The 15,424-nt window shown below is 33.8% G+C and overlaps 1 protein-coding gene across 8 annotated transcripts in view; it reads right to left on the reverse strand.

The window, feature by feature from the left end:
- Nucleotides 1-15,424, reverse strand: part of LOC105326836 (telomere length regulation protein TEL2 homolog) — an 87,295-nt gene that overhangs the window by 9,118 nt on the left and 62,753 nt on the right. For 4 of the 8 annotated variants that reach the window (XR_010709874.1, XM_034475589.2, XM_034475588.2 and 1 more), the window contains 2 exons: nt 12,829-12,893; nt 2,640-2,755 (listed from right to left, as the gene is read on the reverse strand). The exons of 2 other annotated variants lie outside the window; for them this stretch is intronic. Coding sequence is in view for 4 of the 6 variants with exons in the window: in XM_034475589.2 (XP_034331480.2) it covers nt 2,640-2,755; nt 12,829-12,893 (181 nt within the window). In the remaining 2 variants the exon portion in view is untranslated. The remainder of the gene's footprint in view (nt 1-2,639; nt 2,756-12,828; nt 12,894-15,424) is intronic. 2 more of the 8 variants (XR_004602734.2, XM_034475591.2) reach the window with 1 other exon arrangement.

Consider the following 15,424-nt stretch of genomic DNA (forward strand, 5'->3'; position numbering starts at 1 on the left):
CTAATCCGATAGCGAACCCGATTGTAATAATACAAAAAACCATCGATTAAATTAACAACACAATGCTTGACACTATTTTACAGATTGAACTCATTTGTTTGTTAGAAACAATAAAAGGAATGGTACAAGTAAATCACGATATTATTAATGACTTCATACTTTCCTCGTTTATTCAGTACACACCGAACCCGATAATGAACCCGAACATTAAATCAAAGGCCGGAACGGCCACAAAGGCGTCGAACTGACATTTTCTTTTATATAGAATGATATCAATAATTTGAATTTCTGTTAATTTAATAGTCGTATATCAAATAATTTTAGACATAAAATAGAGAAGTATATGAATTATGTTTTGTGCTGCTTTAAAAACAAAAATAAGTTTATTTTCTTATACAATAGGTATTGGTGCTTTTACAATTCAATAACTCATTATGGTTACAAAATTCGAAGAAATTTCAAAGTTCAAAAATAAATTATTTTCTTTAAACAATTTTCACAGGTTCATGATTTGAATACATTAACAGTATGTCCCTAATAATAATAATAAAACATACTTTTATTTATTTCAATTCCCGTTTGAAACAAGATTCCCTATGGTACGGTTGTTTACAAACAAATCCACAACACGTGCTATTTAAAATGCTCGACCAGACCAACTACATTATCGTGTTTATTTTGAGCAACAAAATCACTAGATACGTTTATCCCTTACATTTATTTTGGAGACCGTGCCCGATAACAAATAAATTTACATCGCAAATTTTATTTCTATCGGGCACGCTCTCCAATTAAAATGTATGCGATAAACTAAAATAATATTTATTGAATTTTTACACCTGATTGTATTCATCCGCCATTTCTTGATTAAGCAAATTTATACTTATGCAATGAGTTGTCAATAACCAGGTAGGCAAAGTTGGTTTTTTTGTACGCAATTTAGTTTAATAAATGGAATAAAAATCTTGTAATACGTTTTAATACTTTAAGGAACTTATTTCTTATGTACATTTAAAAGGCGGTGCAGAGCATGAATTTGGACGATTGCCAATCCAGACGATCGCTAGAAGGCTGCCGAGCATTAGCTCGACGCCTTAAAAATGGAATATAAAAAAATAATTTTCTCCAAAATAATTCAACCAGACGTTACAAAAGTGTAAACTTGATCTGTAGTTTGACATTTTGAAGCTGTTCAGCAAATTTCATATTATTCCTCAAACGCATAAAGAAAAAGTGTGGAAAACTGAAGTGGGACAGACAGACAGACCGACGTACAGACAGACTGACGGACGCAGAGGAAAGCTATAGTCCCCTCCAGCGAAACCGGTAGGGGACTAATAAAGAACTTCCAATATTTGTCAATAAGAAAGATATGGACCGGACATGAATTTTGCACTTTTCTAACAGTGACCTTGACCTTGCCCAAATGACCTCGGGTCAAGGTCTTGACACATCCTAAGGTCAGAAGCAATCTTTGTGTAAGGTAAGAACTTGCAATGTTTCTCCATAAAAAATATGGACCAGACATTAATTTTGCACTTTTTCTGGAAGTGACCTTGACCTTACCAAAATGACCTCTAGTCAAGGTCATGACACACCCTTAAGACCTAAGCAATCTTAGTGTGAAGTGAAAACTTTCAATGTTTCTCCATAAGAAAGGTATGGACCGGACACGAATTTTGCACTTTTTCTGCCAGTGACCTTGCCCAAATGACCTCGGGTCAAGGTCATGACACACCCTGAGGTCAGAAGCAATCTTTGTGTAAAGTAAGAACTTCCAATGTTTCTCCATAAGAAAGATATGGACCGGACACGAATTTTGCACTTTTTTTTTGCCAGTGACCTTGACCTTGCCCAAATGACCTTGGACACGAATTCTCCACAGACAGATGGACAGGCGGACGGACGGTCGGATTCATATATACCCCCAAGCTTTGTTTTCGGGGGCTATAAAAACTGACATACTGTCTTTCCTCTCTTAAATTGCATTTGATATTCATTCAAATTTGAACATATTTAAAGAACAGAATTTAGCCCTTGTCGATCCCCATGCCATCACCTGAGACTGTGCAAAGAGTAATAACATCTTTATTTTGATATATAGTCTCTCCTCTTACTGTGTATTGGTGCCCTTACGACAGAACCCCTGTTTTTGGTGTCATAAATCTTTAAATATTGTCAAATTTTATTCAATGTCAACAGAAATTAAGAATAGAATTTTTTAAACATTATTTACAAAATATTACACAACATTTTGGCCCCACCTGGGAGTCAGACACCCTATAACAAGGATTACGAAATCTGCACTTTTACATTTTTGGTAATGTTTAAAGCAAAACCAATTTTTAATATAATATACAATAACTAGTATACTGTATGACCAGTTTAGCCCCGCTCTGGAATCAGGACCCTTGCCTTAGGAGTCTTGAAATTTACAATATTAGTATATAGCTTTTTAGTCTTTCTATTCAGTTTCCACTCAGTTTCAGCAGAGATAAAGTGGATTATGATTGTGTTCATAACCATGTTTGAACAAACCCCTTAGCAGGACGACTGTGTATCTAAGATATGTGGGTAATTGCGTTCATGCACACACATCTTCGAGCATTCTAAGATTTCTTTCCATTCAACAAACGTACCTTCTAACCAGCGCTTGGTTTCCATGACTTCACTTTGTAAATCTGCCAATAATATATGTCCTGGGACTGACAAAATCACCATTGAAATGGCAAATAATGCTGCATGACGCACCTTCCTAAAAAAAGAGAAATATAGACCTCATTCAAAAGTATATCTAATAACACCTTATCTTTTATGTAAACTTATTAGGTAAAAATTTTTTAAAATATTTCTATGCTCAGAAATTTTGAGGCTACTTTAAAAATCGAAATAAATTCTCATCTGAAAAACAATTTGTATTATTAGCCCCTGACCTGAAAATTGGTGATTTCGTAAAACGGACAGAAGAATCTTTACTCAGTGGGATTTTGTACTCATGTTTTAATTTGTTGTATTCAAATATTAATGAAAATAATAATTATAACTAGAACTGTCCTAATGGGACTAATACCCCCGCTAGGCTAATTTCAAATGGGACAAATAATTGAATTGAATAATAATTAAGGTTTGGAACACATACAAAAAAAAATTCTAGAATTGTAAAAAAAAAAAAAATAGTTAACAAAGAAAAATTAAAATCAAAATTGTCAGAATTTCACTGTAAATACATATCTATAACAGTAATACATTTACAAATGTATGTATTTGATGATATATTTTTTTTATTTAATTGATTTAAAGAAAAACCAACAAAATGACAATAACCCCTCCCTTTGCAGTGAATAGAAATACTGGTAGCCAAGCAATGCTCTTCTGTTGATAAAACTTTCAATATCTTTCTAATAAGAGTCTTGACAGATGCAATTAGTTGTTTCAAATTTTCCTCACTTTCTCCTATGGCACAATTGAACTCCATATCAGAAAATTGATCCCATAGGACTATGATTTTCTTTGATGAGCTTGTTAAATTTAATAAACTCCCAAAACATTACCATAATTACCATACTATGTAAAAATATGTAAAAAAGAAAATTTAATATTACAAACAATTTTAAAATTGCCAAAACACTACAATCATATCAGTAATTTTGAATTTCATTTAAATTAATGCCCAATAGGGTCACTTCATCAAATTACTTGACAAATAAATTTAAACAACCTCTAAAAATAGTTTAACTTCTTTATTAATAATTATATTATTTATTTCCTTATAATGATAGACCTTTTGGTTTACATGAAACAGTTTTAAAATAGCCCCAAAACCATCACCCATTTTACAGATTATCAATTTCCCCTAAACACATGCTCCATCTGAGCCATGGCTCAGATAATGGCTCCCTTGGGACAAATGAATTCAGCCAAACTTGTCTTTGATGTTCTCATTAGCTCCTAAGAATTTATCATTGACAAACAAAAACTTTGCATTGTCAGTTGATAGAATACTTATAAAAAATAATTATTTTTTTATTAATTAAGACATAAAGACAAAAAAAATCCATCTGGATGTATTTATATAAATATATTTTAGAGTGTTTTCTATTAATTAATTAATAAAATCTGTAAGGATTACCTCCCTTACTTTTCAACATTAGTGTACAATATATAGAATAAGGAAAATGAATACTGTCATAAACTCATTAAATCTTGTCTGATCTTAAAAAAAATTGCAGGTGCACATCTTCAGATGGTGTTCAACATATGTACAAATTTTCAAACTGTTCCATGCAGTAATAAAAAATTCTATAGGGGGGACAAAGTTGCGTCTACAGACAGACGGACAGACGGACAGACAGACAGACGGACAGACGGACAGGGTGAAACCAATATACCCCCCTAAACTTCGTTTGCGGGGGTATAACTAGACACGATCTCGTTGCGAGCAACGAGGGGGTCTTCCGTCCGATTTTAGAAGAGGAAATGACTTTGTCTTTATCTTCATCAACGAAACATATCGGGAAATGCAAATGTGATCTAAAAAAGCGATGGATGAAGTATTATACACCCCGTTGGATTCTTGACTTGAGGGATCAGTCCCATTTTATTTCATATCAAATAAAAGGTCTTTTGATTTCAATACATTTTGTGTAAAAAGTTTAGAAATTTTGTACCGTTCTTGGTATATCTGGAAAAGATCGTGGGAACGGATAACAAACAAGTTTTGGTTGCAGATTGTTAACCACATTTTTTTTGCGTATTTTGTTCAATATTGCTTCTTAAAATTGATTTTTTTTAATTTTGGGACGTTGATAATAGATTCGGACTTCTGGCCCCTTTAAAATCCCTTATTACATAACATAGGAGTAAACAATTTTCATATATGTATATGTACATAACATTTCGATTAACATAATTGCTTCTGTAATGTATTACAAAATATTTCACAATGAAAAGTTATGATTAAAAGACTTTAGAGCCTTATCGGCCCCTAATTGAAGAGCCAGTCCCTTTTTCTTGATATGAAAAGAAAGCTCTTTTCATTTTAAACACATTTTGTTCAATAAGTGTTTAGAAAGTATGTACCGTTCAAGAGATATCTGGAGAAGATCATTTTAAATACAATGAGTCTGTTTTGTTGAGTTCAAATGGTTGTCTTTGAATAAACATCGTACATGAAAGGTATAGCTGCTTGAATTGATGACCGTCGGTGCCTGGTGAGATACCAATACTCACTGCGTCTATATGTGTTTCATGAATGCCTGGCATTTCGAACGAATGCATCTCAACAGACTAGCGCAAACATTGCATTTTGAAAGAGTGTGTGCGTGAGAGGGGGAGCATACCGACCTAAAATCATGACGAAAAACAATTTTAAAAAATCAATATAAGCTCACAAATTCCCAAAATCCAGGTCCGTGAAGTTGGGGTGTCGTACATTTATATATGAATTTCATCATAATTATATATATGCGTAATTTCCCTAGTTGTCCATAGAAAAAAATAAGGACAGTTCGTTAGAAATTTATATTTCTATATTTGATTTCTAGAATAAAATCGATTTTCATTCCAGCTCTTTCTAAGTCATAACATCTTTCATTTCTGCGTATTAAATAGGGTTGTTTTATCAGAGAATTCATAACCATCATCCATCCGTTAGCTCTAAAATTGACAAAAGGAGTAACTGTTCGATAAGTTAGAATCAAAATGTCTTTCAATGTTTATAGATTAATCAAAAATATGTATATCACGTTATGTTATTGATTGTAATCAAACGTATTCTTTGCATTCTTTTAATATGCTGATTTTAATTGTTTTCAAATTTTAATTAACTGTTGATACGAGGGTCAATCAAAAAATACAAAGACAATATGGCTGTCTATCATATATTTTTCATGAAAGTCATACTTAACAGATAAATCTGTGCACCAACGCTTATGTTATTGATATGCGAAGTTTTAGTCCATTGGATGAAACGGTATTTTTGTTACCCCTTTTTAAAAACAACATGTTTTGTCACCACGGCGCACGGTAACGTTCAAAACATGACGTCAAGTTTAAACACGCACAGTTTATAGATATACCCCATCTTTATATCATGCTTAGTCTCTTGTGTCTTTCTCCTTACAATTTAAAATGGCACTGAACCACTTAACATCTAATTTGCACACATTTGTACGAGAATCATACATGTAAGTTAGTTCTTCAAAGTTATCATTTTCTAACCGTGTATCTCTTAGTTTACAATAAGAATAACCCTTAACGTCGGTTGACTTTACTTGTTTTTTGATCAAATATTTACAGATATTCTACTCTCTTTCGGACTGTTTTATATTCAAAATACAATGACCACCACCCCCACAAAATTAATTGCAATTAAACACAAACTTGCAAAAAACTGTTGACTTATTTTTTGCACCATTGAGCATTTTCACAGCTTGTAATATTTGTAAACTCCCGCACTGCTTACTCATCTTTGGATACCCGGAAATAAAGCATACTTGCTGTAAGGGGCAGATAACTCTTTCAGTAACGATAACTCTAGTTTATGGAAAGAATGAATTTCCTATTCAGCATAGCTGCATTTAAAATATAAGCAAACTAAAGCATGACCTCAGCTTTGTGTACAAACATATAGTAGCATTGTGCGCAAAGCTCTGTATCTTGCTTATAATAACTCGAAGCATTACTCTCAGGTTAGTAAAATTATTATAGAAAGGACTATATATGGTTTGAGCCTAAAATGGCCCCCTAAAATGAACATTGTCATTTTACTGTAATTCTTTGTTTTATTTGTACAAATATACATTAGAAGTTTTTTCATAATTTTCATTTTGATTTTAGTGCCCACAATTTAAAAATATGACATCATAAAGTTGACCTTTTCCCGCCATTTTCTCATTTTTAGCATAAAACGGCTTGTTTTGAGGCAGTTTTTCTTAAAGGAAACATTGAGCGACTGCTTGAATAAACAAAATATTTTCACCAAAGATGTATCTGTACAATACTTATAAGTGACAAAAAGTTCGTTCTTGTTCAAAGAGTCGCTCTATATTTCCCATTCGTAAAAAGGTAAGAGAAATGTCAAATTTTGGTTGATTTTGATTGAATTATAAAAATAGCGTCACTTCTGACGTCATATACTGCCAGTGAGTGCATATAAATCAAATAAATGGGTGAAAAACATATTTCATGTCAACTCTTTTTTAAAATAACACAACAAGTTAATGTACCTGAATCATTTTAAAAATAGCGAATTTTGGGGGTCAAATTTGACTAATATCATATATACAGCCTACTCCGGATATATTAAAATTCAGGGGACCATGAAAATTATTTCAATATATCCGTATTTCAATATAAGCGAAATTGACTGACGTGAAGCCCCCATTATTTGAAAGCTCAGTCCCGATGTAAGTATAGAAAACCAAACCCGAACAAATTATTTGGTCATCATTTATCTATATTACAGTGATCAGATTACATGGATATTAGTCCTTGAAAGTTCGATTAAAATTATATCCGTAAGTTTTGTAAGTTTCATTTTGTTACTATCTTAAACATCATCATACTCTCCGATCGCATTCTTTTACGTTTTAGATAAAAACCACCAGACTCAAACGCTTCAAATTCTGCTGTACACTGCTTGTATATCATCGTAAGTGTACTCGCGATAATCTCAAAATCCTTAGCTATGTCGTATTCAGGCTTTGTCCTTTTATCAATAGCCATAACTAGTTCGTATTCAGTGTCCGAAGATAAGGTTTTTTTCTTTTCTGTGGGGTTTCCATATTACGTCTAGCCTCAATACATCCGTATGCGTAAAAACAAAAAATTCAACAGTGAATAAATTTTACTTTTTAAAAGAAGTATAAAAAAAACATGATGAGAACTTATCAATTCACACCTTTGTATATCAACCGGTCACTCTGGCATAATTACTGTCACCAACCGTGACGACAGCCGCCAGGGAGTACTTCAATATAACCGTTATAAAAACAACTATATATCCCATATGGGGACCGATCAGTGGCTTCAATATAAGCGATATTTCAAAATAGCCGATTTCATTACATCCGTTAAATCAATGCAAAGAAAATGAGAGGCAAAAACTGGGGATTTATTTCTATTTCAAAATAAGCGGTATTTCAAAATAAACGATTTCAATATAAGTGGAGTAAGCTGTAGTTCTTTTATAAACAATCAAAACAAGAGAAAACTGCACTAAAACAAAGAACAAGAAGCACAGGGGCCACATTGCTCACCTGAGCAACAATTGCCTTAATTCTGATCAAATTAGCATTACAATATCAAAATATCTTGACAACTAAGTACAGTAGATCTTGCTAAAAAAAATTAAAAATCTGCCAATTTTTATCCATTTCTTTTTCTTTCTTTGGTAAATACCAAGCCCCTTTTGTTGTTGTACCTGTAAGAAGATTGTTTTCTATTCCCATATACCCCCCCCCCCATTTCGTGGCCCCACTTTTCTCTAGGGAATTATGGTTTCATCAAACTTAAATCTGCATAACCTGTGCTTTCACACTAAGTACTGAGTTTTGGACCGAAAACTTTCCCAGAATATTTTCAAAGATTTTCTCTATATACCGGGTATTCCTATGTAAAAATTCAAACCGCCATCACGGCCCCGCCTAACCACTAGGGACTGTGATTTTGCAAACTTGACTTTACACTAACCGAGGATGCCTCTACACAAGTTAAAGCTTTTCTGGCCAAAGAGTCTTTAAAAAGAAGATTTTTAAAGATGTTCTCTATATATTCCTATGTAAAAATTCATCCCCCATTGTGGCCTCACCCTACTCCTGGACTATTATTTAAACAAACTTGAATCTATACGATCTGGGGATGCTTACACTCAAATTTGGACTTTCCTGGCATAATAGTTTTGAGAAGAAGATTTTCTAAAGATTTTTTCTATTTATAAAAATGTATCCCCCATTGTGGCCCCGCCCTACCCCCAGGGACCATGACTTTAACAAACTTGAATCTACATTATCTGAGGATAGTTACACGCTAATTTGAGCTTTCTTGGCCAAATAGTTTTTAAAAGAAATTATTTTATAGATTTTCTCTATATATTCCTGTATAAAAATTTATCCCCCAATTGTGGTACCCACCCTACCCCCAGGGACTATGATTTGAACAAACTTGAATCTACACCACCTGAGGATGCTTCCATTTTAATTTGAGCTTTTCTGGCCTGATAGTTTTTGAGAAGAAGATTTTTTAAAGATTTTCTCTATATATTCCTATGTAAAACTTGATCCCCCCAATTGTGGCCCCACAATACCCCAGGGACTATGATTTGAACAAACTTGAATCTACACCACCTGAGGATGCTTCCATTTTAATTTGAGCTTTTCTGGCCTGATAGTTTTTGAGAAGAAGATTTTTAAAGATTTTCTCTATATATTCCTAAGTAAAACTTGATCCCCCCATTGTGGCTCCACCATACCCTGAGGGACTATGATTTGAACAAACTTGAATCTACACCACCTGAGAATGCTTCCATTTTTATTTTAGCTTTTCTGGCCTAATAGTTTTTGATGAGAAGATTTTAAAAGATTTTCTCTATATATTTCTAAGTGAAACTTGATCCCCCTCTTGTGGCCCCTCCCTACCCCCGGGAACCATGATTTGAAGAAACTTGAATATACACTACCTGAGGATGCCTCCACACAAGTTTAAGCTTTTTAGGCAGAATAGTTTTTGAGAAGAAGATTTTTGAAAAGTACCAACAAATTTTTAATAATTCTCAATTATCTCCCCTTTAATTTCATTTGAACAAACTTGAATCCCCTTCACCTAGTGACGCTTTGTGCCAAATGTGGTTGAAATCTGCCCAGTGGTTCTTGAGAAGAAGATGAAAATGTGATAAGTTTACAACAACGACGACAACGACAGACAACGGACAATTTGTGATCAGAAAAGCTCACTTGGGCCTTTGGCTTGAGCTAAAAAACTTAATTTATTTTTCATCATCTATATACTAGTACTTCAGTTATATATTTCTAGCAGCGAGAATAATCCCCGTTTAGATTGAAATTGCTGAGCACCTTGATAGAACATGTTGCATTAATCAGCCATTACGTAGAGATCGTACCGAATTTCCCGCACCAACATAATTTGACCCCCCATGGTGGCCCCACCCTACCCCCAAAAATCATGGTTTGGACAAACTAGAATGAATCAACACTACCTGAGGATGCTTCCACACAAGTCACAGCTTTTCTGGCCAACTGGTTTTTTAAAAGAAGAAATTTTTAAAAAGATTTTTCGCTATGTATTCCTATGTAAAATTCGACCCACCCACTGTGGCCGCACCCTACCCCCGAACAAATTTGATTCTACACTACCTGAGGATGCTTCCAAACAAGTAACAGCTTTTCTGGCCTTCTTGTTTTTGTTGAGAAGATTTTTCACTGTATTCCTATGTACAAATTTTGACCCCCCCCCATTGTGGCCCCACTGTACCCCCGGGGATCATGGTTTGCCAAAAAAAGTTGAATCTACAGTACCTGAAGATGCTTCCACACAAGTTACAGCTTTTCTGGCCAATTGATTTTTGAGAAGAATATTTTTAAAGATTTTTCTCTGTATATTTCACCTCAGGTGAGCTAACAATCATTTATGTCTCTGCTCCATGTACACACACTTAGTATTTTCATCAGCAAAATTAATCTCCATTTAGACTGAATAGACTAGAGAAAATACTGACAACTAGCCTAAACACATTGCAGTAATAAACTATTACGCAAAGACCATGCCGTATTACCATAAGAATTTGCATTTTAGTTTTTAAAGTACCGTGACAGTCAGCTGTCTTATATACCGATGTCTATATTTTATTGATACATAAAAATAACAAAATACAGGTAATAGTTCCCCTAAGTTACAAACCGTAATTCATGAAAACGAAACGAAAATCAAAACAAGCTAAAACCACCGTCAAAGGTGAAAATGTCAACGCATTGGAATATTTACTCAATTTTTCTCAATTTACTTCACAAAATTGGCATTATGTATCTTGCATGTTTCAAATATATACACAACAACCAGATTCATCTTTGTCAGATTGACCCATTTCTCACACGTTCAAAATGGCCGCTTCAAAGAGGTTTTTGAGATATGGAATACCGAACCCGATGTTATAAACTGATCGAAGCCCACCCCTTCCAATTACTCTTTTCGTAATAACTCAAATTCGGAAAAAGATTGGCCCTTAAATTTTGCAATTTATATTTTCCTTTCATTCCATAAGGATTATTTATGTTAAATTGCGTTGAATTTGACTCAGTAGTTCTTTAGAAGAAGATTTTAAAAAATGCACCCCTTTTCTACAGTTTCGAGGTTTTCTCCGCTTTGAATAAAGATCAGTATTTCATTTCTGCAATTTATATTCGTTCTACTATAAGGATGCTTTGTGCCAAATTTGGTTGAAATTCACCAAGCAGTTTTAGAGAAGAAGTTCAAAATGTAAAAAGTTTACAGACGGACGGACAGACGGACGACGGACAAAATGCAATCAGAATAGCTCATTTGAGCTTTCAGCTCAGATGAGCCAAAATGTTATGGTAACATATTGTTGACCACATTTTATGAGCATATTTTGTTCAATACTGCTTTTCAAAATGTTTCTCTATAAACAATGGTCATGTTTAGGTTCATAACGTTACGATGAACATAATTGCTTCAATAACGTATTACAAAATATTTCACAATTAAAAGTTATTATTAAAAGACTTTAGATCTCTATCAGCCCCTAATTTGAAGGGCCAGCCCCTTTTTCTTGATGTGAAAAGAAAGCTCTTGTCATTTCAAACACATTTTGTTAAACAAATATGTAGAAAGTTTGTACCGTTCAAGAGATATCTTGAAGAGATCGTTTTAGGGGCCGACCCTATAACTCCTTTTAGGGACCGGATAACAAAAAAATTATGGTTGCAAATTGTTAACGACATTATATGGAGCATCTTTTGTTCAACATTGCTTTTCAAAATTTTTCTTCATTTTCAGATATATAAGATCAAAATTTCGGACTGCTGGTCCCTTAATATCCCTAATTACGTAACAAAGGAGTAAACAATTGTCATGCATAGGTACATAACGTTACGATGAACATAATTGCTTCTATAAAGTATTACAAAATATTTCACAGTAAAAAGATATTATTAGAATACTTCAGAGCCCTTACGGCCCTTAATTTAAGGGCCAGCTCCTTTTCCATGATGTCAAATGAAAGCTCTTGGCCTTTTAAGGTTTTTTTTGTTCTACAAGTCTTAACAAAATAATTTTGAGAAAAGAGATATTCAAAGAAAACCACAAAAAAAATCATGACGCTTTTGAACTCAATTTTTAAGCTCAGGTGAGCTTTGGTGTTTTTTGTCACTGAACAATGAAAATGCTTCTGTCGTATCCACAATCATAGGTCTACAAACCCTGAAAATTTGAATCAAATATCTGTTTTCGTTTAGAAAAAAATCACCGGACAAGCCAACCCTCTAAAAATCGTTAAAACGTCAATATCTCTAAAATGGAAATGACGTCATCAATATAAAAATTTCCAATAAGGTTCAGATCAATATGTGTTAGTTCTGAAAGTTTCATTAAAATCAGCCAAGCCGTTCCCGAGAACTCGTATGCACAAAAATGCGTAAGAAAAAAAAGAAGAAGAATAATAAGGGAAACAAAACAAAGCAATAACAAGAAGATCTTCCGTTGGAACTGAACACCTTAATTAACGATTTTTCTATTTTTTGTAGTTTCTCCTGAGTGTAAGAGTCATGAATTTCACGATAGTAATTACATACTTACACATCAGAATGGAATCTAATGATCCAGAGAAATTCAAGTAGCCTGTTTGCCATCTGTTTAACAGCCTGAAAATATTTTTACTTTTTGAATAAAAGAAATACATGTGAAAAGAAATGGTTCAATATAATATATTCATGGAATGAGCAAAAAATAATTGAGCAAAAAAAAGAAGGTATCTGTGAGCCAATGCTCACTAGTGATACCCCCGCTCTGATGTGAATATGCAAAATAAGCAAAGTCGACATTTAACAGAAAGCTGGCATCCGATTGGTACAGAAATAAATCCCACAATATGGCATGCCTAAACAAATAGTGTGTTAAAATTTCAAGCATCTGCGATAAATAGCTGCTGAGAAATCTTTGAGGAAAATTTGTTTGAAAATTTTGGCTAAAATAAAACAAAGTACTCATTTAACAGGAAGTTGACGTCCAATTGATACAAAAAATATCCCATAATATAGCATGCCAAAACAAATAGTGTGTTAAAATTTCAAGCATCTGCGATAAATAGTTGCTGAGAAATCTTTGACGGAAATTTGAAAATTTTGGCTAAAAATAAACAAAGTCGTCATTTAACAGGAAGTTGACGTCTGATTGGTACAAAAATATATCCCACGATATGACTTGCCTATACAAATATTGTGTAAAAATTCCAAACATCTGCGATAAATAAATGCTAAGAAATTTTTGAGTTAAAAAATAAGCAAAGTCGTCATTTAACAGGAAGTTGACGTCGGATTGGTACAGAAATATATCTCACGATATGGCATGCCGTAACAAACACTGTAAAAATGTCAAGCATCTGCGATTAATAGTTGCTGAGATAAATGCGACAGAAATTTTTGTTACGGGCGGAGAGACGGACAGACAGACACACAAGGGTAAAACAGTATACCCCCTCTCCTTCGGAACAGGAATATAAAAATACTTTTTTCCCTCATAAATAAACGTGGATTTCCAAAATTTCATTTTACAGCTTGATTGTCCAAATAGTACCGTTTACGGTGGCTCGACACATCAACGCATTATTTGATGGGTCGATAAAGAATAATTTTTGAGAAATGATAATACAACAAGAGACCAAATGGACCACATTGCTCACCTGAGCAACACTGGCTTTATATGGGCGTTCAATGGACATTGTGCCATGTGGCCCCTCGGTAGATTAACCAATCAAAGTACTGAGAGTACTGAAACACGTGGTCTTGAAAGTTTGAATTTGTTATTGTCCTAGATTTCCTCGAATATGCTTCTAAAATTTATGAGTTTGAATTAGTTGTAACAATCAATGTTAATTCGGCTTTTTAGCTCACCTGAGCTGAAAGCTCAAGTGAGCTATTCTGATCACATTTTGTCCGTCGTCCGTCTGTCTGTCCGTCCGTCTGTCTGTCCGTCCGTCTGTAAACTTTTTACATTTTGAACTTCTTCTCTAAAACCGCTAATCCAATTTCAACCAAATTTGGCACAAAGCATCCTTATGGGAGGGCGAATATAAATTGCAGAAATAAAAGTCCGATCTGTATTCAAAGCGGAAAAAACCTTGAAAGTGTAGAAAAAGGGGGTGCATTTTTAAAAATCTTCTTCTCAAGAACTACCGAGGCAAATTCAACGTAGTTTACCATAAATTATCCTTATGGGAAGGCAAATATAAATTGCAAAAATTAAGTGCTAATTCTGTTTCAAATCTGAGTTATTACGAAAATAATAATAAAGGAAAAGCGTGTTTCAGCTTCGCGTTCGGCATCCGGTATAATGGGTAGGCAAGACTTGGTCTGGGCAAAACAAAAGATTGGCAGTTATTAATCTGCCAATCTCATTAAAATTTCAGGATATTTGATGGACCAGTATATTTGTATTGGCTGTAAATATTGTACAAAATAATGCGTATTTGGAATTGACGATTGTCGATCTGCCCCGGCTTTTATTTTGCCACGGCCCGGGTTTGCATACCCATTTTACCAAGACTCGTATTCCATACTTCTAAAACGAGGTTCTTTGTTTAAAGCAGCCATGACATTATACGAAAAAGGGTCGATCTGACTATGATGAATTTGCTTGTTGTGCAACAGTTTGCGTATGAAGGGAAATTTTTGAAACATGCAAAATATATTGGTGCCGATTTTGTGAAGTAAATTGAGGCTAAATATTTCAATGCGTTGACAGTTTTCACACATGACGTTGGTGTTAGCTTGTTCTGATTTTCGTTTCGTTTTCATTATTTATGCTTTGTAACCTGGGAACTATCGTCTGTATTTCGTGATTTTTACGTATCAAATCAAACAGAGACTTCGGTAAATCAAATAGTTAATTGTTTACCTGCGCAAATTAAGCAAATCTGATGTATAAAAAAGTACTGAAATACAATTCATTCTATCGGTAATTCGGCAGTATCTTTTGCGTAATGGTAGATTAATGCAATAGGTTTTGTTGAGATGCTCGGCATTTTCTCGAGTTTATTCAGTTTAAATAGAGTTTGATATCGCTGACGGAAATATGTAGGTATATACATGTGTGTATATATATATATATATATATATATATATATATATATATATATATATATATATGATTCATTTCGAAAAAATAAATTGTGTTC

Source organism: Magallana gigas, chromosome 9 (genome assembly GCF_963853765.1).
Source record: "Magallana gigas chromosome 9, xbMagGiga1.1, whole genome shotgun sequence".
In the NCBI taxonomy this organism is placed as follows: Eukaryota; Metazoa; Mollusca; class Bivalvia; order Ostreida; family Ostreidae; genus Magallana; species Magallana gigas.